Source organism: Tursiops truncatus, chromosome X (genome assembly GCF_011762595.2).
Source record: "Tursiops truncatus isolate mTurTru1 chromosome X, mTurTru1.mat.Y, whole genome shotgun sequence".
NCBI classification, from domain to species: domain Eukaryota; kingdom Metazoa; phylum Chordata; class Mammalia; order Artiodactyla; family Delphinidae; genus Tursiops; species Tursiops truncatus.
Window position 1 is genome coordinate 1,147,865 of NC_047055.1, and position 22,658 is coordinate 1,170,522.

General features: G+C 61.7%; 1 protein-coding gene across 8 annotated transcripts; it reads right to left on the reverse strand.

Annotated features, from left to right (window-relative positions):
• Positions 1-96: 96 nt before the first annotated feature.
• PLXNA3 (plexin A3) lies at positions 97-15,794 on the reverse strand. Of its 8 annotated transcripts, XM_033849203.2 has the most exons (33): positions 15,547-15,786; positions 13,081-13,703; positions 12,217-12,756; positions 11,620-11,802; positions 10,542-10,670; positions 10,373-10,473; positions 9,983-10,106; positions 9,741-9,897; positions 9,565-9,664; positions 8,938-9,052; positions 8,618-8,818; positions 8,338-8,434; positions 8,018-8,208; positions 7,793-7,938; positions 7,586-7,706; positions 7,334-7,470; positions 7,081-7,251; positions 6,805-6,898; positions 6,480-6,719; positions 6,258-6,401; positions 5,946-6,180; positions 5,718-5,860; positions 5,375-5,631; positions 5,220-5,286; positions 4,978-5,124; positions 4,733-4,892; positions 4,468-4,571; positions 4,142-4,238; positions 3,657-3,847; positions 3,184-3,353; positions 2,451-2,663; positions 2,149-2,299; positions 97-1,187 (listed from the first exon to the last, which is right to left on the reverse strand). In XM_033849203.2, the coding sequence occupies exons 2-33, from the start codon at positions 13,675-13,677 to the stop codon at positions 1,092-1,094; spliced, it is 5,619 nt and encodes a 1,872-aa protein (XP_033705094.1). In that variant the 5' UTR covers positions 13,678-13,703; positions 15,547-15,786; the 3' UTR covers positions 97-1,091. The 8 variants fall into 8 exon arrangements, 7 of the variants coding, with proteins under 7 accessions (XP_033705094.1, XP_033705091.1, XP_033705093.1 ...); XR_012329269.1 differs by having other exon boundaries at positions 3,657-3,776; positions 8,018-8,434; positions 15,547-15,790; XM_033849200.2 differs by having other exon boundaries at positions 5,375-5,589; positions 8,018-8,434; positions 15,547-15,789.
• Between the last annotated feature and the right edge of the window lie 6,864 nt (positions 15,795-22,658).

Genomic DNA, 22,658 nt, shown 5'->3' on the forward strand with positions numbered 1-22,658 from the left:
CAAGGGCGAGCAGCTCATGCAGAGTCCGACAGCCTCCCCACCTGCTTCCACGTTCTGGGAGCAGCCACCTGCCCGAGGACAAAGCCACACACTGCATCCATTTCTCAACATTTAATTAGGAAAAAAAATTACAGGGACAAAGAAAACCTCATGCAAAAAAGAGAAAAAGGGGCCAATTGGGTTTCCAGGAGCGCGGGCCGGGGCCAGATTCCTCTGAGGAGGCAGAAGGACAAAGGAGTAAGGCACTGCTGCCTCTGCCCCTCGGGGCGGGCGCAGGACAGGGCAGCGGAGGATGAGGGGTCCGGACGCGCAGACCACACTGAGGGGGGTTAGCAGCAGGGCCCGGAGAAGGGAGGTTCGGTGCTCCCAGGCCCAGCTCACGCCCTGGCAGGAGCCTGGTTCGAGCTCTCCAGGCGCTCAGAGAGAACGGGGCCCCGGGAGGGAGTACAGTCCCGGCCCGAGAAGTCTGGAGGGGCTGCTGCAGTGGCCGCAGGGGGACCCCTTGGCCGAGCCACCGTCCGAGGGCAACTTCGGTGCCTCACCGGCCCCAAGGACTGCTGGTGCCGAGGCCCCGTCCTCGGCATGGGTGGGGCCAGCCAGGGCAAGGGGGCGGGGCCAGAGGCTAGGCCAAGGCTGACCATGTCACAGGGGAGCCGGGAGGGCTCAAGGAGAGAAGGTGAGTGAGGCTGGCAACCTCGGGGGTGGGGGGGGGGGGTAGGGGGTCCGGGGGAGGAGGGGGCGCGTATTTACAGATGGAGACGACGGTGAGGTGGAGATAAATTAAATAAATAGGTGGTTGGGGTATAAATAGCAAGGAGGGCAGGGGCAACCACAACCCCCGGCACGAGGGCAGGAGGGCGGGGGTATTGCTGCTGCCGGGGTGGGGGGCTTGGTCCGGTCACCCCCTCCCCATGCAGGGCCCAAAGCAAGGCACTAATGACGGGGGCCCGGCTGTGCCAGGGGCATCTTGGCCCGGTGACCTCATGCCACCCGATCCAGGGCTCAGCCCCGGGACCCAGGCGGGAGACGCCCCTCTGCACGGGAGTACGGCTCAGGACTGAGAAGCCCCCTCCTCACGGGGTCCACCTCCCTTAGCTGTTGCTGGATGCGAGGCCGATGATATGTTCCAACTTCTGGCGCAGCTTCTGCTTCCGGCAAGAGGCATCTCGGTCCAGAGCGGTGAGAACCTGCGGGAAGAGGCCCAGAGCCGGGCTCTTGAGGGGCGGGCTCCTCCTGGCCAAGCCCCACCCCCGATGCCCCCCACCCCTCCCACGTGGGAGGGGCCCAGCGGCTGGCCTCCGAAAGGGCCCGCAGCTCCTCCTTGACCCCAACCCCTCCTCCGACTGCACAACCTCTTCCCGCCTTCCAACAGCCAGCACACAGCCCCTCCCACAGGGTGGTCTGGACTGGAGGCCCCCCTTTCCCGTCCCTCCTAACCCCCACCCCACCCCAGACCTCTCTCACCCAGGTCTCCGCGACCTCGGGCCTCACCTTCCGTGACTGTGGGCAGCACCCGACAGAGCCCATCGCTCCCTCCTCCCTGACGCCCAGGGCGGGGGTGGGGGGGTCCTCACGCGTGTTCCAGGACCCGTCTGGCACTCGGGGGCCCCTCCCGAGCCTCCTCAGACTCTGCAGCCGGTCCCCCCTCTTCTCTGCCACCTCTTGAATGTCCCAGGGCCACTCAAGTTCTTGGGCCACGTCTCCCTCTCCAGCTGCCCATGGCCCCCGCCTTGGGGAGCTCATCCAGGCTCGGGGCCCTGTCCGGGCCCACCCATTCTCATCTCCAGCCAGGAATCCACCCCTGGAGCCGGCGCATCTGTCTTCCCTGACTCTCCAGCCACAAACCGGGCAGGTGGGCTGACCGCGCCTACCTTTGGCCCCAGCCCGTCAACCCAGCCCTCCGTGTGCTCCCGGCCCCTAACTTCTGCCGGACCAGAACTTTGCTCTCCAGCCAGTGGCTTCTCTACTGGGTCCCTCAAATCCCAGCATCTACAGAGCGTGTCACCTGTGCCACCTTAAGGGCCTGGTTGGGGGAGGAACTGTGAGGAGTCCAAGAGCTGGGCTCGCTGACCCCCACCACGCCCCTGCCTTTGCCACCAGCTGTACCCTCAGAGCCAAAGAGCAGGGGCCCGAGGGGGTGGCACGCACCTCCTGGCGGTACTTGGTAACGTAGAAATAGAGCTCACTGAGCGCGCTCAGGACGTTGAAGTCACTGGCATGGAGACGGGACTGCTCCACCAGGTACGCGTCCATGTCCTGGTCACTGATGGACGCCATCTTGGCGATGTCCCGGTAGTACCTGTTGGGGCCCCGAGGAGGTCGTGCCAGCAGGCGCCACAGAAGCCAAAGCCCCTGCCCCGGCTGCCAGGCCAGCCTCCGGGCCTTCTTCCCTCGCCAGCAGCCGCGTCCCCTGGGGTCCCGGCCCCGCCTCCCCACACACTGGGGCCCACCTCTCCACCCAGCTCTTGTAGCTGGGGATGTCCTTGGCGTAGAGCAGCTTGTTGGAGGGCGAGTCCTTGCCCAGGCGGTGCTCGGACGTCGAGCAGGAGTCCATGAAGGTCTGGGCCACCACCGACAGGCAGGCGTCCGTGATGCTGCTCTTGTGGATGTCGAACACGAACTGCGGGTTCTTGATCACGTTCACCCAGAAGCGCAGGGGCAGGCTGGACAGAGGGACAAAGGCCCGCAGCTCCGCGATCTCCCTGCACACACCCTCCCATCCGCGCTCACCTCCGCAGGCCCACAGGCAGCGAGAGTGACACACTGAGAGCTGGCAGCCTCTTCTTTAATTTTCTGCCTGACTTCAAGCAGTGAGAAGTCAGAGTGGACGGTCTTCCGTCCTCGGTGAGTTTCAACGCGCCCCCCTCGCACGGCTAACCCCGGGACCGGGCTTCTGGTTACCTCTGCCCTGTGTCAGCGGTATCACCAGGTGAGCAGCAGGGCCAAGGGCACCTCTGGGCGCTGGCCACACTACCCACATCCCAGACGCCCAAAGCCCTGGCAGAGCCCACCTGCGGAATCAGACGCACTTGCTCTCTGTGCTCGGCGGCACCATCAGTGCCAGGCCGCTGTCCTCTCCTGCCAGGGTGACCAGCCAAGCCCCCGCCGGCATCCTGACCGTGGTCCCCGAGCCCCAGCCAAGCCTCCTCACGCCCCCGCCCGCGGGCCGGTGCACGGCAGTACCAGTTGCTCTTCCAGGTGTGGCGCACGTCGGGATCGCCGATCTGCCGCTGGTCGGCCTGCTCGTCCAGGAAGTCGAACATGTACTTGATGGCCAGGGGCAGGGCCGAGCCCCGGTGCGCCGTGCTGAACACGGTCTCGAAGAGGTCGTCCACGAACTTCTGCAGTGTGCCCTGCAGGGGCGCAGCAAGGACACCAGCTGACGGGGAGCCAGGGCGGGACGTCCCCACGGCAGGACAGATGGGGACGGGGAGGCTTGACAACGAGTAGGGCTTCCCTGCTCAGCCACCACCCCTCAGACAAGCTTGGCCTCGACCTCAGGGTGGCAGTTCCCGTGGCAAAAGCGTTGAGCAAGTCCCTTGGGATTGGAACAATCCAGTGGCCCCTTCCCCAGGCAGCCCAGGCCAACCCCAGGGCCAAGGCCAGGCTACAAGGCACGTGCACTAAGGCCAGGGTGGCGCGGGGCAGGCCCACACCTTGGTGGCCAGCAGCCGCGTCAGGTAGATCTCCGAGACCATCTTGCTGCCTCGGTCTCCCTCTCGGTGGTCGGCGTGGTCGTGGTTCTTCACCAGGTGCCACAGCTTGGTGCCCGTCTCCTGGTCGGGCGTGATCATGGGTGCCCGAGAGCGGAGGCTGTCAGGGCTGCTGGCCGTGCGGAGCAAGCTCTCTGGGGCAGAGGGTGGTGTGCCCCTTAGGCCAGTGGGGCCACACCAGCCATCGCCGTGGCTCTCGCTCCCCTCCATCCCGGGAGCCCTGCAGGCCGAGGGGGCCCGTCTGCTCTCACGGGCCCACTGCACTTCTAGGCTCTAAGGAACTAGAGACCTCCTGAGAGCAGGGTCCAGGGGGGCCGCCAGAGCCAGGCTGGCTGCTCAGACGGGGTGGGGCTGGGGGTTCCCCACGATGGCCGACACAGCCTTGCAGGGCACGGGGCCAGCAGAGACCCCACACCGAGGACGCCTACCATAACGGCTGAGAGAGCGGGTGAAGGTGAAGGAGTTGGCCATGTTGTAGGCTGACACTTGTTTGGGCACCAGTGCCACCAAGGAACCGTCTGTTACCTGCAAATCCCAGAGACAGAGAGGGGGGCAATGCAGGAGGCCGAGAAGCCAAGGGGCCTGAGCCACCGCCTACCCTGGCCCGGCAGGGCACGTGTGGGGCGGCTACCCAAGGGGGGCCTGTGGCGCGGGGGCCAGAGAGGGGAGGGGCCGGGACCCCTACTCCTGTGGCCTCAGGGCAGGGCCATGGCTCACAAGGGCCCTGGGCGTGAGGCGACCTCCGGCTCCTCACCTGGTAGTGGGCCAGTGAGTTGACCCTCTTCCAGTCACACTCGATTTTGGTGGTGACATCCTCGTCCTGGAGAATGATGCGGGCCATGCGGCCCTGGCGCCACTCTGCGGGCCACAGGCAGCTCTGAGGTCCTGCTCCACGAGCCCTGGGACCCTGGGCCCACTGCCCTCAGAGGACAGAGCTCAGGTGGGGAGAGTGAACGCCAGCCAAGGTAACGTGGCCACAGGAGGTGGGGGGGCCCAGGAGGAGAGGGCAGGGGCCTCACCTAGGTCCATGTCCTCAGCTCTGGGACGCTGAGAGTAGGGGATGCCCTTGTACACAGCATCTAGCAGCTTGTCTTTGGCCTGGGTGATACTGTCACAATTGAGAACCTTCACCGGGACCTGAGCGCTGCCCTCGCTCTCCGGGCACACACAGTGCAGGGTCTGAGGGCGAGGGGGACCACAGGGTGGGTCCTGGGTGAGGCTTCCCCTCAGGCCCGATACCCTGCGCACCTGGACCCCCGCTCACCAGCGTCTTGTAGTCGATCTGCTGGCGGATGAGCTTGTCCTCGCTCAGGGAGTAGCGCGCCTCGCCCGTGATGGCGTCGATGGGGCCCTTCTCCATCTGCTGCTTGATGGCGCAGAACAGCAGGAAGAGCGGCTCCCCGGCGCACTCCTGCAGCCAGGGCCGGGACACAGCTTGCCGCCCGCCTGCGGCCGACTGCTTCCTCACATCCCCTCGCCCCCCGCTTGCCCTTTGAGCGCACGCACCTTCAGAAACTTATGCAGCAGGAAGGTGAACCAGTTGGTGAGCATCTTCTCAGCCACGGACTCGGTCCTAGGGTGAAAGGGGTGCTGGGGCCCCGGCCGGGCAGGGCTGGGCTTCCCAGGGGAGGGGCAGGGCTGGCGGAGGGGGACCCAAGTACCTGCGCAGGAGCAGCTTTGGGTGGTTCTTGCTCTCGAGGTTCTTCTCGATGAGGTCCGCCAGCAGTTGCTTGAGCAGCCCCGTGGCATAATCGAGGCGGCTCTGCAGGGCCACCATAGTGAGCGAGGCCACAGTGCCACGGTCGCGCATGGAGAAGCTGCTCTGAGCCTCCAGAGTGTGGATAAAGGTGAGCACGAAGGCGCGGCTGTGCAGCAGCTGCCCAAAGAGACGCAGGGCCTTCTCGACATTGGGGGGTGTCTGGGGGCGGGGGGGACAGGGCATCTCAGACGGTGGAGGTGGCCCTGGGGGTGACAGGGCATGGGCAGGCAACAGGGGGCACTCACATCCAGCTCCTTGAGCACTGGGTGGGCCTCGATGCCCGGGAAGAGCACGCGCACGGCGTAGGTCCGGTAGTCCAGGAAGGGGATCTGCACGCCATCCATGTGGTTCGTCAGCTCGTTGATGTCTGTCTGCAGCTCAGCGAAGGCTGGGGAGGGCCGGTGAGAGACAGTGAGCAGAGAGGGAGGAGGGAGCCCCTGCCACCTGCCCCACCCCCACCCTCATGCAGGCACCTTCCTTGCATTCCAGGGCCACCCGGGACTCCAAGTTGTCCATCTGGAGCTGGAGGCGCTTGAGCGTGCGGTCGGCATCCTGAGTCTTGCGTTTGTAGGCGACCAGCACGGCAGTGATGGCCAGCAGCAGAAGCGCGCCCCCCGCCGCCAGCCCCACCACGGCCGGCAGGCTCAGCGCCCGGTCGGCCGTGATGTGTAGGGTGCCCAGCCAGAACTCCAGGCCGCCCACCAGCACCTGCAGGGACAGGCGCCGTAAGCTGACCCGCACCCCCGCCCCAGGCTGCTCGGGCAGCCTCCCTGCCCCCTACCCACCATGACCGGCTGCCGGCCCGTCTGGCTGGGGGAGTCGCACAGGAGTTGCGTGTCCGAGACGGTGAGCGTGCACGGCTGGCCCCCGATCAGCACCGTGTAGTTGAGGCGGGAGCTGCCGGCCGCCGCAGGGATCAGATTCTTGCCCTGCAGATGGAGAGCGCTGCTGGCCAGGGCTCCCCACCGCCCCGCCCCTCCCGCCCTAGGCGCCCACCACACTGGCACCTTCAGCACTACGTGGGAGCCAGGTTTGACATCCAGGACCCCAGAGGGCCCAAGTGGCTCGAAGCTGGGGTCGGGGTAGTAGGTGAAGGAGGACCGGTTGAGGGAACGGGCCGTCTGCACGTGGTCCAGCAGGAAGCCGAACTCGTCAGGGTGCTCACCCTGGGCCTGCGGCTGGGGCCGCCCCAGGAAGATGCCAGGGGCCTTACACAGCATGGCGGTGTCGTTGATCACCTGGCACGTCTGTGGGGACAAAGGTGGGCAGCCCAGCACGTGAGGCCACAGCGGGCAGAGGGTCAGGGGTGGGATGGCGGCAGCTGGCACTCACGTTGGTGGTCTCGATGCCTCGGTACTTGGCCCGGACCCGGGGCTCCTGGACCGTCAGCAGGTGGGTCCCACTCACAGTGATGGAGGTGCTTCCACTAGGTATGGGGGTGAGGGGCCTCAGGCTTCCTCCCCACCACCCTGAGCCCAGCCCTGGAGTGTTATCGAGGCTGCCATGGGAGCCCAGGGCCTCCCCAACCCTAGGTCACCTGGTCACCAGGCGAGGCCTGGCCCCCAGCCTCCCCTCTGCCAGCCAGGCCCATTCTCCCGAGGGCCTTACTTGATGATGCTCCAGGTGGGCTCGAGGCGAGTGACGGTGGGGTCCTGGGTGTAGGTGTAGAGGACGCCGGGACTGGAGATGTTGGCGCGGTCGATGGCCAGGGTGATGGAGGCCTGGCTCGGGCCCAGGGTGGAGACAGGCGAGATGCACACGATCGCTTCCGCATCCCTCCTACGCCAGCAAGCGGGGACTTGGAGCAGGCTGCCCAGGGCTGCCACCTGCCGGCCCCACGGCCCCCGCCTGCAACACTCACCTCACGAACTGGCACTCGCCGTCTCTCACGGTCACTGTGACTCTGCTGCCGGCGTCCAGAGAATGACCGGAAATGGTGATCCGCGTGCCCCCCGAGGCTGGGCCCCGACTGGGACTCACGCGGTCGAACGTGGGCGTCTACGGGAGAAGCAGCCCTGAGGGGAGCGGGGAGACGGCGGGCGCCCAACAGGGCCAGGCCACAGCCCCTGCCAGGAAGGAGTGGGAGAGGGAAGGGGGCGGGCAGCCCACGTACCACGAAACTGTAGAGCTGCTCAGACTGCGTGCGGAAGTCAGCCGAGCAGTCGCTGACGCAGAGCTCCGCAGGCCCTGGTGGCGGGCTGGGCACCAGCGACTCCTCCATCTCACACACGATCCTAGGGGTTGGGTCAGGTCGGAGGTCAGGCCCGGGCGCCCGGCCACAGGCTGCGGGGAGGCCCAGCGCCCGCACAGCCGCACTCACCTCTCGGCGCTGACGTACTCGGCGGGGATGGAGTTGCAGCGCACGCCGGCCACCCGCAGGCCCACGTCTCGGGAGGTGAGGCCCAGGTTCTCGCCCACGATGGTGATCCGGGTGCCTCCCTCCTTGGGCCCCATGAGCGGGTGGATCTGCGGAGCAGGAGGGGAGGCGGGAGGGTGAGCCGAGGCAGTGGGTACCCAGAGGGCGGCGGGTGGTGGGGAGGCCCACCTGGGCAATGCGGGGGTGGCTGCAGCGAGCGCCCTTCTGGTTTGGGTGCACCCAGTTGGTCTTGGGGGCCGGGCAGTGGGCCCGCAGCTGGCACCTATGCTCCGAGATGCACCAGCCACAGTTGAAGCGAGGGTCAGCCTTGAGGCAGAGGCCACAGCTGGGCCGCTGCGCCCAGCACTTGTACAGGAGGGCTGTGGGCACAGAAGGCGCCGCTGGGGGGCAGCGACGGGCCCCGACGAAGGGTCCCCTGTGGGCCCGGCCCCAGCACGCGCCTTCTCCGCCCCAGGAGGCGAGCTCCTCGGCCCCAGCCCGCCGGTCACCTCGGAAGGTAGCGGGCTTGTCGATGGGAAAATCTCCATCCCAGACCACGGAGAAGTCCAGCTCGGTGTCACCATGCTCGTCGCCTTCATAGGAGTACTGGGGGAGAGGGACCCGCGTGACCCCAGCGAAGGTGACAGACCGCCCCGCCCCCAGCTCAGAAATCCCCAGCAGGAGACTGTCAGCCGAGGCTTCTAGAAGAGTCTGCTGGGCACAGATCTGCACCACGCCCAGCCCCGCACAGCCTGGACCCCCGAGGGAGGCGGGGCGGGCGGGCCTCACCGAGGCGTTCTGGCACTGCACGCTGCTGCTGTTGAAGCGGACGGCAGGCACCCGCTGCTGCCGCCCCTGCACCCGGACCACACACTCGTAGTTCTTCTGGCCCGACTGGGGCTGCGGCAGGTTCTTGGCCCGCAGGGTGAGAGGCTGCGTGACACCTGCTGGGATCAGGAGGTCCCCGCTGGGCAGGATCTCAGGGCAGCCCTGAGAGGAGAACGCCCATCAGCCAGCTGGGCTGGCCCCCGGTTAAGGGGGCTCCAAGAAAACCCCAAGACCAAAGGCAGAAAAGAGCCCAGCCCCCTCGCGTGCGGCGCGCGCCTCACCTCGGGGCTGTGGACCCTGCCCTCCTGGAAGGAGCACTCGTGGGGGTGGCTGGTACACACGTGGCGGTACTTACACCAGTGGCAGGGGTAAGGGCTGCCGACGCAGGACATGCACCTAGAGGGGAGAGGCTTCAGAAATCACGGGGAACCTAGAGAACGGACTTGAGGTTATGGGGAGGGGGAAGGGTGAGCTGTGACAGGGCGAGAGAGAGTCATGGGCATATACACACTAACAAACGTAGTAAGGTAGATAGCTAGTGGGAAGCAGCCGCATGGCACAGGGATATTGGCTCGGTGCTTTGTGACCGCCTGGAGGGGTGGGATAGGGAGGGTGGGAGGGAGGGAGACGCAACAGGGAAGACATATGGGAACATATGTTTATGTATGACTGATTCACTTTGTTATAAAGCAGAAACTAACACACCATTGTAAAGCAATTATACCCCAATAAAGATGTTAAAAAAAAAAGAAGAAGAAATCACGGGGAAGACCGGGCCTGGCCCCTCACCGTCCCACCTGCGGGACACACGGGGAGCCAAAGGCAAAAGGCACCGGGGCCCGCCTGAGGCCTACACGACACCGCGAGCAACAGAGACACGGGGACGGGGTCGGGGGGCCGGTACTCACGACTGGAGGGCGCTGCAGTTGTAGAAGACGAAGTCAGCCCCAGCAAAGCTCACGCCGCTCTCCTTGGAGAGCAGCTGCAGCTGCACGGTGCGCGCGGCCCCTGCAGCGAGCCCAGGGGAGCCACACGTGAGCCGTGGACGGAGAGCAGCCCTGCCCCCCGCGGCCCAGCCACTGACCGTGCCCCCGGGTGAGAGCCCGGAGCTCCTGCAGGGAAGGCGAGGGACAGTGTAACTCTCCAGAGGGCAGCAGGACGGCCTCGCTCTCGGTCACCTCCTCGAAGGCACAGCTCACGCCCGCACTGAGGTCCGGCACGTTGCTTATGGCCACGGTCAGCTGGGGGAAGCAGAGGGCCCAGAGCTGGGAGCGCCCCCAACACGTGTGCACGGGCCTCTACACCCGCACGCTCCGCACCACTCACCTGCACCCCAGGCGACGTCACCGACACATTGTTGGGCCGGACCCACACCTGGACACACTTGCTCAGCTCCTTGGCGAAGCCACGCGGGGCCGAGGCACCTGGACAGGCCCCATGGCGGCAGCATCTGCGCGGGGTCAGGCCAGGCCCATCCCACAGCTGCCCCAGCAAGGCCCGGAGCGGGAGTGCAGCGGGGGCCTGGGGGGGACGGAGGGGACAGCCGGCCCAGCCCACGGCACCAGGCAGCCGCATGCCTCGGCCTCACCCCCTGGGGTCCGAGGGATGTCACTCGGGGTAGAGGTTCCACTCGCTAGCTGGAGAAGGTAGAAGGGCGGGGAGGGGGAGGCCACAGGGGCACAGCTCGGGGGAGCGGGCACTCGGGCGGCTCCTCACCTGTGCTGCAGCACACACCACCCACAGTGCGGGTCCCCCGAGCCCAGGCAGGCGGCGCAGCTTGGGTACTGCTCGCAGGTCTCCACCGGGAGCTGGCTCACCTGGGGGCAGCCGTGTCAGCACCCGCCCCACCCCCGTCCCACCCCGCCGCACCACCTGCCGGGCCCACCTGCTTCTCGCTCAGGAGGTAGACGTGCCGGTGGTCGGGGCTGAAGAGCAGGTCGCGGAGTATGGGGCTGCCGTCCACCACAGGCACCGTCTCATACAGGTGGGCCTCCTGAGAGCCGTCGACCCGTACCTGGGCCACGAGACCAGCCACCTGACGCCACAGCAGCACCCCACGCTCCCAGGCGTCCTATTCTCGAGCCAGGGACCCAGCCTGCCCGCCGCCCCCTTTCTCACAGACCAGGGAAGGAGGACGCCAAGGCTGCCCCCTGGAGGCCCTTGGGTGTGACACAGCCAATCCAAAAAAGCTCCCAGGACATAGAGACAGAGATGAGCGTTGCCCAGAGTTGGGGGACAGGGAAGGGATTTTTAGGATCATGGCAACATCCTGGAATGAGATAGCGGTTATGCTCGAGTAACTCCGCGGACTTACTGAAATCACTGAGATGTATGCTTTAAACGGGGAGGGGGGGTTGTGACACGGCACTTACACCCCAATAAAGCTGTGACAAATGCAAGACGGGGACCAGGAGGGAAGCAGACCAGGCCCCAAGAGCTCGGTGGCTCCCTTCACAAACCTGCCCCCAGGGACAGCCCCACATCCCCCAGGTGAGCAGGAAGGGAATGCGGCAGTTGTCCTGACTCCTGTCCCTTCAGAACACCCTGGAACAGGAGCAGCTGCGGCCCTGCCGGCACTGCAGCCCCCGTGCCCATGAGGGGACAAGAGGGCAAGGAGGGTTAGGTCCACATTTGTCTCCTCGTTCATTCGACTGAGGACCCAGCAACGACGGCTCCTGCTCTCCCAGTAGGGAGCACCGGAGGTGGGCCCGGTCTGCCCCCAGAGCCACAGGAAGCCAGCGGTTCAGGCCACGGCGGGCGGTGGCACTGCAAGCATGGGTGGCTGAGAGGCCACCCGTGGAGCACAGCTGGGCTCCTGGGCCCCAGCCTGGGAAGTCCCCCTTCCCCCAGGGGCCAGGCCCCATCCAAGGTGCTGCAGGGCTCAGCCGCACGTTCTTGACCCCAGCCCTCGTCTGCATCTCAGTGCGCCCTGACGCCCACACGCCGAGCGCTCCGGGGCTCACCTTCTTCAGACTGCCGCTGCGGGTGCCGATGAAGACCACAGAGTGCTGCTGGTAGGGGTAGGCGGCCACACTGGCCATGCCATCAGTACTGTCGGCTAGCAGGGGCAGGCCCTCGATCACGTGCAGGCCGCCCAGCGGCTGGTTCAACACCAGCCCGCAGAAGTTTCCGTTTATCTGCATGGGCTGGGGAGACAGGAGGAGGACGCGTGAGTAAGAGCCTGGGGCACCAGTTGGACAGAGGCAATGAGAGCCCACGTTCTAGGAGGGAGCAGAATCTGGAGCTCGCTCCTTACCAGCCAAGACCAACTGTTTGCCCCAGGACCCCACAGGAAATCGGGGGCTGAGGAGGGAGGCGAGCAGGCAGCAGCGGGGAGAGCAAGCTGGTCCACACAGAGAGGTGGTGGGTAGCAGCAGAGGCAGGGAGAGGAGGACGGGGGCGGGGGACCCCGGGCTAAGCTGTTGTTCCCAAGACTGAGCCCAGGCTGGCACACGCGGCGGCCCATCAGCTGCCGTACGACCGCCTGGGCTGGCCCCGCACACCCAGGAAGGGGCAGAGGGCCCAGCCCGGGGGCAGGGGTGGGGCGGGTGAGGGCTCACGGTGTTGATACAGGGCAGCTCCTTGTTCAGCAGCCAAGGCAGGGCCAGCGTGCCCTCCCCACGGTAGCAGGACTGGATGCGGCGCCGGATGTGGGCGTTGATGCTGCTGAGGGTAAAGAGGCAGAGGATGGTCTGCCGCGGCGGGCTGGCCCGGTTCTTCTGGCCCTGAGAGAAGATGGTGAAGAGGACGTCCTCGTCGGCCGGCACACCCAGGGCCTGGGCCAGCAGCAGGCCGGGCTTGGCCAGGTGGGCGCTCTGCACCAGGCGGTACTCCACGCCGCGCCAGGAGCAGCCGATGGGGAACTCCACGTACGAGTAGAACTCCGAGTCCCCCGAGCACATGCGCACGATCTTGGACGTGAAGAATTTCTCGCCTGCCGTGTCCAGCAGTGTCTGCTGGGTATCCAGCTGCAGTGTCAGGAAGTACACGAAGGAGGCGCTCACGAAGCCGTAGACATAGTAGATGTCGAAGGCTGGGTACAAGGACAGCGTGTCTGAGGGGATCTTGATCTGAGAGGAGACGAACTCGTCCTGGTACACCTGGGGAGCAGGTGGAGGACACAGCCTGGGACGAGGCCTAGGTCCACCCTCGACCTCCCCAACCGTGGCCCCTGGGCCCCCGCCACCCAGCCTGGCCCTGCGCCCACAACATGGCCCCCGGGGGTCTTCCCTCACAATCTCCCTGCCCCCGACCCACGTGGTCACAGGACCCCAGGCCAGAAAGGCTCCAGAGGCAGAGCCAGGACAGAGTGAAGGCAGGAGGGCACGGGAGCTGGCTCTTCAGAGGGGCGAGAAGGGAGGTGGGGGAGGGGTTGGGGGCCGGACAGCCTGCGAGAGCCCGAGCAGGTGGGCGGGCTCACCCACCAGACTGAACATGTCGGCACCGTCCTCGTCGCCGATGAGCTTTCGGGAGCTCAGCGTGGGGAAGTACTCAGACTTGCCATCCACGGCGGTGCCCACGAACAGCTTGCTGGGCCCCTGGCCCTGCTCCACGATGACGCCCGCCATGGAGTCCGGCTCCTGGGCCCCCGACAAGTAGTGCTCCTTGCGGTGGTGCGGCTCGCCCAGCTTGAAGAGGTCGTCCAGGCGCAGGAACTGGCAGATGCCCTGCCAGATGCTGCCGCAGGCCACCAGGCGGCGGGCTGCGTAGTCTATGAGCAGCAGCTTGTTCACGTTGTCCACAGGCGCCAGGCGGTGGGCACAGACACGCATGCTGGGGGGTGGGTAGCAGCGAGCGTTGTCCTCGACGGGCCCCGTGACGTGGACCCGCAGCTCGGTCAGGTTGGGGGCCAGCTTGAAGACGCGATTCACCGCACCCACAAACACCTCCCCGGTCACCCGGTGCACGGCCAGATGGGTGAGCGAGGTGTCCGTCACTGAGAAGGCAGGGAAGGGCGTGCTGCCACCCAGGGCCCGCCCCACGGCAAGGAGGAACAGCAGGAGGAGGCCGACGGCGGGCATGGCCGGCAGCTGCCCCGGGGGTGGGCCTGAGGAGAGACGGGGAGTGCCGGTCAGAGGCCCCCGGCCCAGGGCGCCCAGCCGCCTCCGGCCCTGCCTGGCCTAGGGCCCCCAGCAGGCCGAGAGCCACGCCACAGAGGGTGGAGGCCAGTCGCCCACCACCATACCAGAGCCCCAGATGGCGACCACGGCTGGGAGAGAGGAGGGGCCTCCGCCAGGGCGCACGAGTGAGCAGAGAGCACAGGCAGACTTGGGGGCCATCAATCATCCCCCACCCACTGCTGGAAAGGAGCCAGGAGGCCTCGCCTCAGCTGGGCCACACCCAAGGGGGCAGCAGAGCCAGATGCTAGGAAAGGCAGGGTGGGGGGCCCTCCAGGAAGGAGAAGCCAAACACCAGATCCCAGAGCTGAGGGTGGCCAGCCGCACACAAGAGCAACCCAACCGTGGGCAAGCCAAGGCCACAGACGTGCCTCACACCCTAGCTCGGGAAAGGAGAAAAGGTAGGGAGAGAACAATCGCAAATTGTTGTCAGGACACCACCCCAGGACAGAGGTCTGAGGCATCAAAGCCTGAGACCAGATGGGAACCAGGGCTGCCACTTCCACCTTCCTGGCCCCGGCTGCCTCCTCGCCCCAGGGGCCTCCGTCTGCTGGCTGTCCAGGAGGAGCCTGCCTAGCCTACGGGCTGGAACACAAAGCCGAGTCGCCTGCCTCCAGAGCAAAGCACAGAGACAGACATAAGTCAGGCTCTGCTCAGGCACAGCCAGACGGATGCCCAGGCAGCCCTGCGCGGCTCTCCCTCCGAATCCACACGTTAGCTGGGGAAGGGGAGATGCAGGGGGGCCCAAGGAGCCCTATGGAAGGGGAGCAGCATTCTGAAACACAGCTGAGACTTTGGGGAGACGGGGTGGGGGACCACAGGAGCAGTACTAGGCTTGGCTGGGTCTTCACCCCTAGGCCACACCCAGCCCTCGGCCAGCGCCAGGCAGCAAAGACAGCAGAGAAGTGTCGTGGCAGCCAAGGGGGCAGGGCTCAGCGATACCCTCTCAGTGCCCAAGCCCCAAGGGAGACCAAGTTACTCAGCTTGGGGAGGGTGCGGGGAACCAAACCAAGGCAGCAACCAAGGAAAGGGGAAAAAATGCATTTGCTAGAACAAGGAGAAGACCCAGCTTGGAACTGCAAAGTTTCAGCTCAGGCTGATCATCTCTCTGGGGCTCTTTTGTCAGGTCCGCATCCTGGATCCTTAATGCAAGAGCCAGAGAAGAAAGGAAGACGGAGAAGGGAGGCCTCATGCCACCCTCACCTCCTCCACACCGCACAGGAATACAGGCCTAAGAATGGGGATGGGACAGGTCGGGAGGGAGACCTGGAAAGGCAGAATTTGCAGCCCAAGTGCCCATCCCAAACCTCAGCCTGTAACCGGGAGCCTCGGGCATCACAGGCACACCCAGCCTCTCTGCTACGGCCCTGCCAGCAGAGCCCGAGGGTGGGGACAGACCCTCGCAGAGACCTGGCTCTAGCGCCCGCTCCCCAACGCCCCGCGCGGTGCTGCCTGCCCGGCTCGCCCTGCCCCCACCAGGGATTGCCCCCCCCCCCCCGGCAGATCCACGAGGACCCTAGTGGATGGAGGCGCCGCAGCAGTCCTTGCAGGGGCCGCTCCTCCGCCACAAAGGGTCCCCATCGGGCCGGGGGCTAGCCGCGGACGGACCGTCCCTACCGGCGCCGGGCACGAAGGACCAGTCAGGCCGGCGCCCGAGAGGCAGGGGCAGGGCCCGACCCCTTAAAGGCCGAGCCGAATCCCCGAGCTGCCGGAGCCCAGGGCCGCCGAGCAGGCCGGCCCCGCACAGGCGGCGGGGGGAAGGAGGCCACCTACCTGTCCCTCCGCCGCCGCTGGCTCCGGGTGGCCGCCCGCCGGCCACGTGGACGCGCCCTCGAGCCCCACACCGCCCCACTCGCGCGCCCCCGCCGCCGCACCCCTCGCCTTACACCCCGCGCGCCCGCGCCGCCGCCACCGCCCACACACTGGGCCGGCCCGCGGCCGCCGGGGCCTTTTAAACCCGGACCGTACCACCGCGCCGGGCGGGGGCGCCCAGGGAGGGCCGAGCGGCAGGGCTCGCGGGCGGGGGCCGCCCCTCCCTGGGGCCGGGAGAGGCCCAGTGCTTAGCCCGGGCCCCCGTGAGCGGCCCGGGTCCCCGCCCAGCGAGCCGACCCCCCTCGCGCAATGGCCGCGTCCGCGGCGCGCGCCTCTCCCCCGCCACCCCCCGCCCCGGACCGCCGCCTCCCGCAACCCTGGGACCCGCGCGCCCCCGCGCCACACACCCCCTAGGACCCGGGGCACGCGCAGACCCCGCCCCGGTGCTCGGAGGCGCGCCCGGGGCCACCTGCCGCCGGTGCGCGGCCTCCGGTGTCCCAATCCTTAGGGCGCACACCAGCCGGGGACTCGCGGTCCTGGCTCAGGATACTCTCCCCCCGACGGTCCTTAATCCGGAGGGCCCGCGGCTAATAACATGCAGATGCTCAGCACGAGGACTTGAGGCTGTCGGCCATTTACACCTGGCCCCTTCCCCAGCCAGCCACCGCGGCCCTGAATCGGAGGATTTCATTCCCTTGGTTTCCTTTTCTTTTTTTTTTTTTTTTTTGGTACGCGGGCCTCTCACTGTTGTGGCCTCTCCCGTTGTGGAGCACAGGCTCCGGACGCGCAGGCTCAGCGGCCATGGCTCACGGGCCCAGCCACTCCGCGGCCCGTGGGATCTTCCCGGACCGGGGCACGAACCCGTGTCCCCTGCATCGGCAGGCGGACTCTCTACCACTGCGCCACCAGGGAAGCCCTCCTTTTCTTTTTAAACAGATTTATTGACCTATAATTCATCTGTCATGTAAGTCACTCATGTAAAGTGTAACATTCAATGACTTTTAGTATATTCACAAAGTTGTGCAACCATCCCCACTACCAGATTCCAAAACATTCTCATCACCCTTGAAGCAAGCCCCCATATACCCCTTAGCAGTCCTCCCGGTCTGCCCCATATGAATTTGAGGATGAGCTTGTCAGTTTCTTCAAAAAAGCCAGCAAGAGTTTGATAGGGATTGAATTGAATCTGTAAATCAATTGGAGAGTGTTGCCATCTTAACAAGATTCTTTCCATCCATGAGGATGGGCTGTAATGATTAACTTTATGTGTGTTAATTTCAACTTGGCGAGGCTGTAGTCTGCAGCTATTTAATCAAACTCTCATCTAAGTGTTGCTGTGAAGGAATTTTGTAGGTGTGGTCAACATCGACAATCGGTTGACTTTAAGTAAAGATTACCCTCCATAATGTGGGTGAGTCTTGTCCACTCAGTTGAAGGCCTTAAAAGCAAAAACTGAGGTTTCCAGGAGAAATAGATATTCTGCCTCAAGGCTGTAACGTAGAAGTCCTGCTTGAGGCTGCAGCTTGCCGACCTGCTCTACAAATTTTAGACTTGCCACCTTGCCAGCCCTCACAATCTCATGAGCTAATTGCTCAAAATAAATCGTGTGTGTGTGTGTGTGTGTGTGTGTGTGTGTGTGTGTCCTGTTCTGTTACTCTGGAGAACCCTAACTAAATATTTTTCCATTTATTCAGGGTTTCTTTATTGTCTTTCAATGACATTGTCTAGTTCACAGTGTACAAGTCTTGCATTTCTATTGTTAAATTCATTCCTAAGTATTTTATTCTTTATAATGCTATTGTAAACAAAATTGTTTACTGCTATGGTACAGAAGTACGATTGATTTTTGTGTAATGATCTTTCATCCCGCAACTTTGCTGAACTCATTTATTAGTTCTAATATATTTTTTAGAAGATTATTAGGATTTTGCACCTACAAGATTATGTCATCTGAGAATAGAGATAGTTTTACTTCTTCCTTTCCAATCTGGACGCCTTTTATTTCATTGTGTTGCCTAATTGCCCTGGCTACACCCTCCAGTCAATGTTGGATAGAAGCGGTAGCTTTCTTTTTAACAGTTTGAAATTATTTCAGACTTACAAAAAAGCTGTAAGAACAGTACAGAAAGCTCCCATGTACCCTTAACCCACATTCACCAAGAGTTCATATTTTGTTCCATTTGCTTTCTCATTCTCTCTCTCCCTCTCACTTGTGGGTGCATATGTGTTTATTACATATAAAAATAATATTTTTATCAACTATGTCTAAGTAAGCTATCAACTATGTCTAAGTGACTATGTCTGCATACAGCTTACCCCTTTGCCCCTAAATACTTCATTCTGTATTTCATAACCACAGCATAATTACTGTATAATTATTATAGACTCTTACATAACCAAAGTATAACTATCAACATCAGAAATGTTAATGTTAATACGATAATATTATTTTATCTAAGGTCTCATTCGAATTTCACCAATTGTCCTCATGATGTTTTTTCTGATCCAGGATCCAGTCTAGGATCCCACATGGCATTCGTTCTCATGTCTCTTTGGTTCCCTTTAATCTGGAACATTCCTCTGCTTTTCTTGGCCTTTCATGACATGGACATTTTTGAAGAGTGCAGGCCAGGTGTTTGGCAGAACGTCCTCAGGTTGGATTTGTCCGATGTTTTCTCAGGGTGCGATTTGGGCTGTGTGGTGTTGGGAGGCTACCAGGCCCTCTCTGTGCTTCTTATCAGGAGGCAAGTGTTATTGCTTTGTCCCTTCACTGTGATGTTAACTTTAAGCATTTGGTTAAGGTGGTGACTGCCAGTTTCTCAAGTGGACAGTTATTATTTTTCCCTTTGTAACTAAAAAGCAGCTTGTAGGAAGATACTTTGAAACTAGGTAAATATTCTGTTTTTATCAAAATGTTACCAGTCATTGATAATTCTTGCCTAAATCAATGATTGCTCTGATGGTTACAAAACAGTGATTCTTCTCCCTCCATGATCCCTCCTACATTCATTCATTGGCATTCTCCTGTCAGGAACAGCTCCTCTGTTCATCTATCTATATATTCATTATCAGTGTGGACTCGGGGATGTGGATTTTATTCGATGGACTGTAATCCATTATTGGTTTTTTGTTTTGTTTTTGTTTTTTTGGCCGTGCCACTCATGGTATCTTAGTTCCCAGAAACAGGGATCGAACCCCCATCCCCTGCATTGGAAGATGGATTCTTAACCACTGAACCACCAGGGAAGTCCCTTGGGTAGCTTTTAAAAAAAATTTCCCTTTATGGGAGTTCCCTGGTGGCCTAGTGGTTAGGCTTTCACTGCCGTGGCCCGGGTTCAATCCCTGGTCGGGGAACCGAGATCCCACAAGCCAAGAAGAGCACGGCCAAAAACGAAAAATCTTTCCTTTTAATATAGCTATGTTATTCATTTGAAATACACTTGGGAGAATTTGTTTGTATTCCGTTTTAGCTTTTCCCCCCATCCTGTTGATTTATTTTTAGTATGTAAAATAGCAACATGTGTCCAGAAGTCAAAACTGCATCAGAAGAGACACATCCAGAGGAACATCACTCCCTCGCATCCCTATCGCCCGGTTCCCTCCGACCCCTTTAGGTAACCAGTTTCATTAGTTGCCTTCTTTTCCTGTTTTCTTTTAAAATGAGCTTTATTGGGGTATAATTTACAGACAATAAATGACCCCACTTTAAGGGTACAGTTCAATGAGTTTTGACAAATACATACCCCTTTTAACCACCCTCCAGCCAAGATACAGGCCATTTCCATCAGCCCAGAGGCCCCTCTGGGTTCCCTCCGCCCAGCCCCAGGTGGCTGCCCATCTGCTTGCTGTCACCATGAAGCTGGTGAGCATCTTTTCACTCGTTTTTTACCGTTTTTTAAAAACATTATTGGCGTATAATTGATGTACAGTGTTGTGTTGCTATTGCCATTCCTACTCATCTTTTGTGACATCGTGTATTCAAAGCTGTTGCCTGTTTTTTGTGACATTGTGTATTCAAAGCTTTTGCCTGTTTTTTTGTTCCTCATTCGGCCACATGCACAGGGCATGAAGGATCTTAGTTCCCTGACCGGGGATCGAACCTGTGCCCCCTAGCGGTGGAAGCACAGAGTCCTAACCACTGGACCACCAGGGAAGTCCCTTTTGCCCGTTTTTTAAAATTAGGATGTTTGTCTCATTTTTATTGACTTGCAGGAGTTTACGTGTGTGTGTGCGCGCGCACACGTGCGCACGTGCATGCAAAACATATCCTGGATACAAGCCCTGTGTCATAAAAATATTTTCTTTTCTCCAAGCCAGTGGCTTGTCTTTTCATTTTCATAAGAGTATCTTTTAAAGAGCAAAAGTTTGGATTTTTGATGAAGTCTAATTTATCAGTTTTTCCTTTTATGATTGTTTTTTGTCTCCTGTCTAAGAAAACTTTGCATAGACCAAGGTCACAAAGGTTTTCCCCCATGTTTTATTTATATATAGTTTTAGTTTTAGCTTTTACTTTTAGGTCTACAACCCATGTCAAGTTCATTTTTCTGTGTGGTCTAAGTAAGGCGTGTAAGTTTCCTGTGGCTGCTGTAACGAAGTTCCACAAACTGAGTAGCCAAAACAATACACATTTCTTCTCACCTTTTTTTTTTTTTTTTTTTTTTGCGGTACGCGGGCCTCTCACTGCTGCGGCCTCTCCCATTGCGGAGCACAGGCTCCGGACGCGCAGGCGCGGCGGCCATGGCTCACGGGCCCAGCCGCTCCGCGGCATGTGGGATCCTCCCGGACCGGGGCACGAACCCGCGTCCCCTGCATCGGCAGGCGGACTCTCAACCACTGCACCACCAGGGGAGCCCTCTTCTCACCTTTTAAGACGATAAAAATATTCTGGGAGTAGATAGAGGTGATGGTTGCACAACATTGCGAATATACTCATTGCCACTGAAATGCGCATTTTTAAATGGCTAATGGTTATTTTTATGTTATGTGAATTTTTCCTCAGCTGAAAGAAATTGAAAATAAAAAACAAAATCCCACAGTTAAGAGACCACATGGTCTCTAAGCCATCTCAGGTTGCATATGTCCCCCACCCCTGCAGGAGTGACAGTGCACTGTGCTCGAAGCCTGGGAACCAGGACTCTCGCCTGGTGGTGGTGCTGCAAAATGGGAGGGGCCGGGGGGGGGAGTCTGCCACTGTCTGGAAAATTAATTATGCCTTCCCTGGCCATCCAGTGGTTAGGACTTGGCACTTCCACTTCCGGGGCACGGGTTCCATCCCTGGCTGGGGAACTAAGATCCCGCAGGCTGCATGGCACGGCCAAAAAATTTTAAAAAGATTTAAAACGGAGGAGGCTGTGTATGCACAGATCTGGAGAGACACGTAGGCTACTGGGGGATGCATTGTTAAGCAATAACCGCGGGTGCTTTGTTGGGGCAACTGGACCCGGAGGGTGAAGAGCTGGCCCCCGCCCCTCCCGCTCATTCTGGGCACTGCCTCTCTGACCTTTCCTCCCTTCCTCGCCTTCCCCTCTCTCCTTCCCTCCCTTCCACCCCACTCACCTCCAGCCTGCCTTCCTGTGTCGACACACCTGCTCTCCTCACCGCCTAGCCCACCCCCGGCAAACACTAGTCCCCAGAAACCTTGGTGAGCACTCACTGGCCTCGGTGACCTCGTGTAGTTCTAGAGCATCAGATAATGGTCCCAGCAGCCCCCAACTTTCCTCTGCGGCCCCCGGACCTCTCCCCTACACTCCACACTCACGTGAGTTCAAGGTCCCGAGGAGAGGGCCCCCAGCACGACAGTGCCCCTCCTGGCAGGAGTGCTGGCCTGCACTGGCCTCCAGGCAGGAAGTAGGGAGCCCAAGACTGCCAAGCAGAAAGCTGGCCCTTTCTCAGCCCTTTCTTAGGATAAGGGGCTCCTCCCTTGGGCCCCACCAACCATGGTGTCTTTTCCATCCCTCCAATGGCCACAGGGAAGGGGGTCTCCTCCCCTGACAGCCTCCCTGCCCCCTTGACCCTGACCCCAGACGTCTCCCTTCTTCCCAGCAACTTAGGGCTGTTTCCCTGACAGGACCCAAGATTGGGCCTCAAGGGGCTTGTTTTCCAGAAGCTGCCGGGCCAAAGGCGGCTCCCTCAAATCATGCAGTCTTCTGGTGGCTTCTCAAAGGGGGCAGGAGGGCGTTGGCGCAGGCCAGAGGATCCCCCCGCAGGGTTCCCGGAACCCAACAGAAAGCCCCATCGACTTCCTCAGAGTTGTTCCCCACATCCAGGACTTAGGGTGCCCAGGCCTATTCTACCCTCCTCCCTCCTCCAAGTGACCCTGGATGGCCCCGCCCCAGACACAGGGTAAGGAAGCCCAAGTGACAGCTCCTAGCTGCCAGATGGGCCTCCCCAGGCCACAGCTGAACAGGACAGAGGGCCCTGCCACAGAGAAGGGCACAAGAGCCTGTGCACCCAGCAAAGCCCACCACCAGCGTCAGATCTGCACACTGGCCAGGGAGGTGGGGCCGGACCCAGAGCGGAGACGTTCCCTGCCGGCTGAGGTCTGTCCCCTGTCCCCTCTGCCAAGTCTCAGGCAAGGGGAATAAGGGGGGAGCAGGGGTGGTGGGCTTACCTTCCTCAGCCTCCTGGAGCTGGGCCCAGGGGAACCAGGGGAGCTGGCCGCCAAGGCGGGGCAGGAAGCAGGAGCACACATCCCCAAGACAAGTTCCCCCCTTGGGGCCGTGACAGCGACCAGCCCCAGGGCAGCCTGAGCAGAGCTGGCCGTGGGTCGGGTGGGCAAGCAGTGAGTACAGGGCATCCACAGCGGCCTTCCCGTGTCCAGTCTGGGGAGAGATGCTGTGACAGGGATACAGGGTGGCTGGGAGCCACAGGCCAGCCGTGTCCCTCATGGAACGGGCAGCTAGGAGACACAAAGGAGCCCAAAGTCCTGGGCGGGAAGCACGGGGAGGAACGCCCTTCCTCCCCATGTAGGTGCCGCAGTGGGGACGAGCTGGGCCTGCTGAGGCCCCAGTGGATCCCTCCCACCCTCCCACCCCTGCCAAACACACGCTTTCTTGCAAGACACAGAGCAGAGA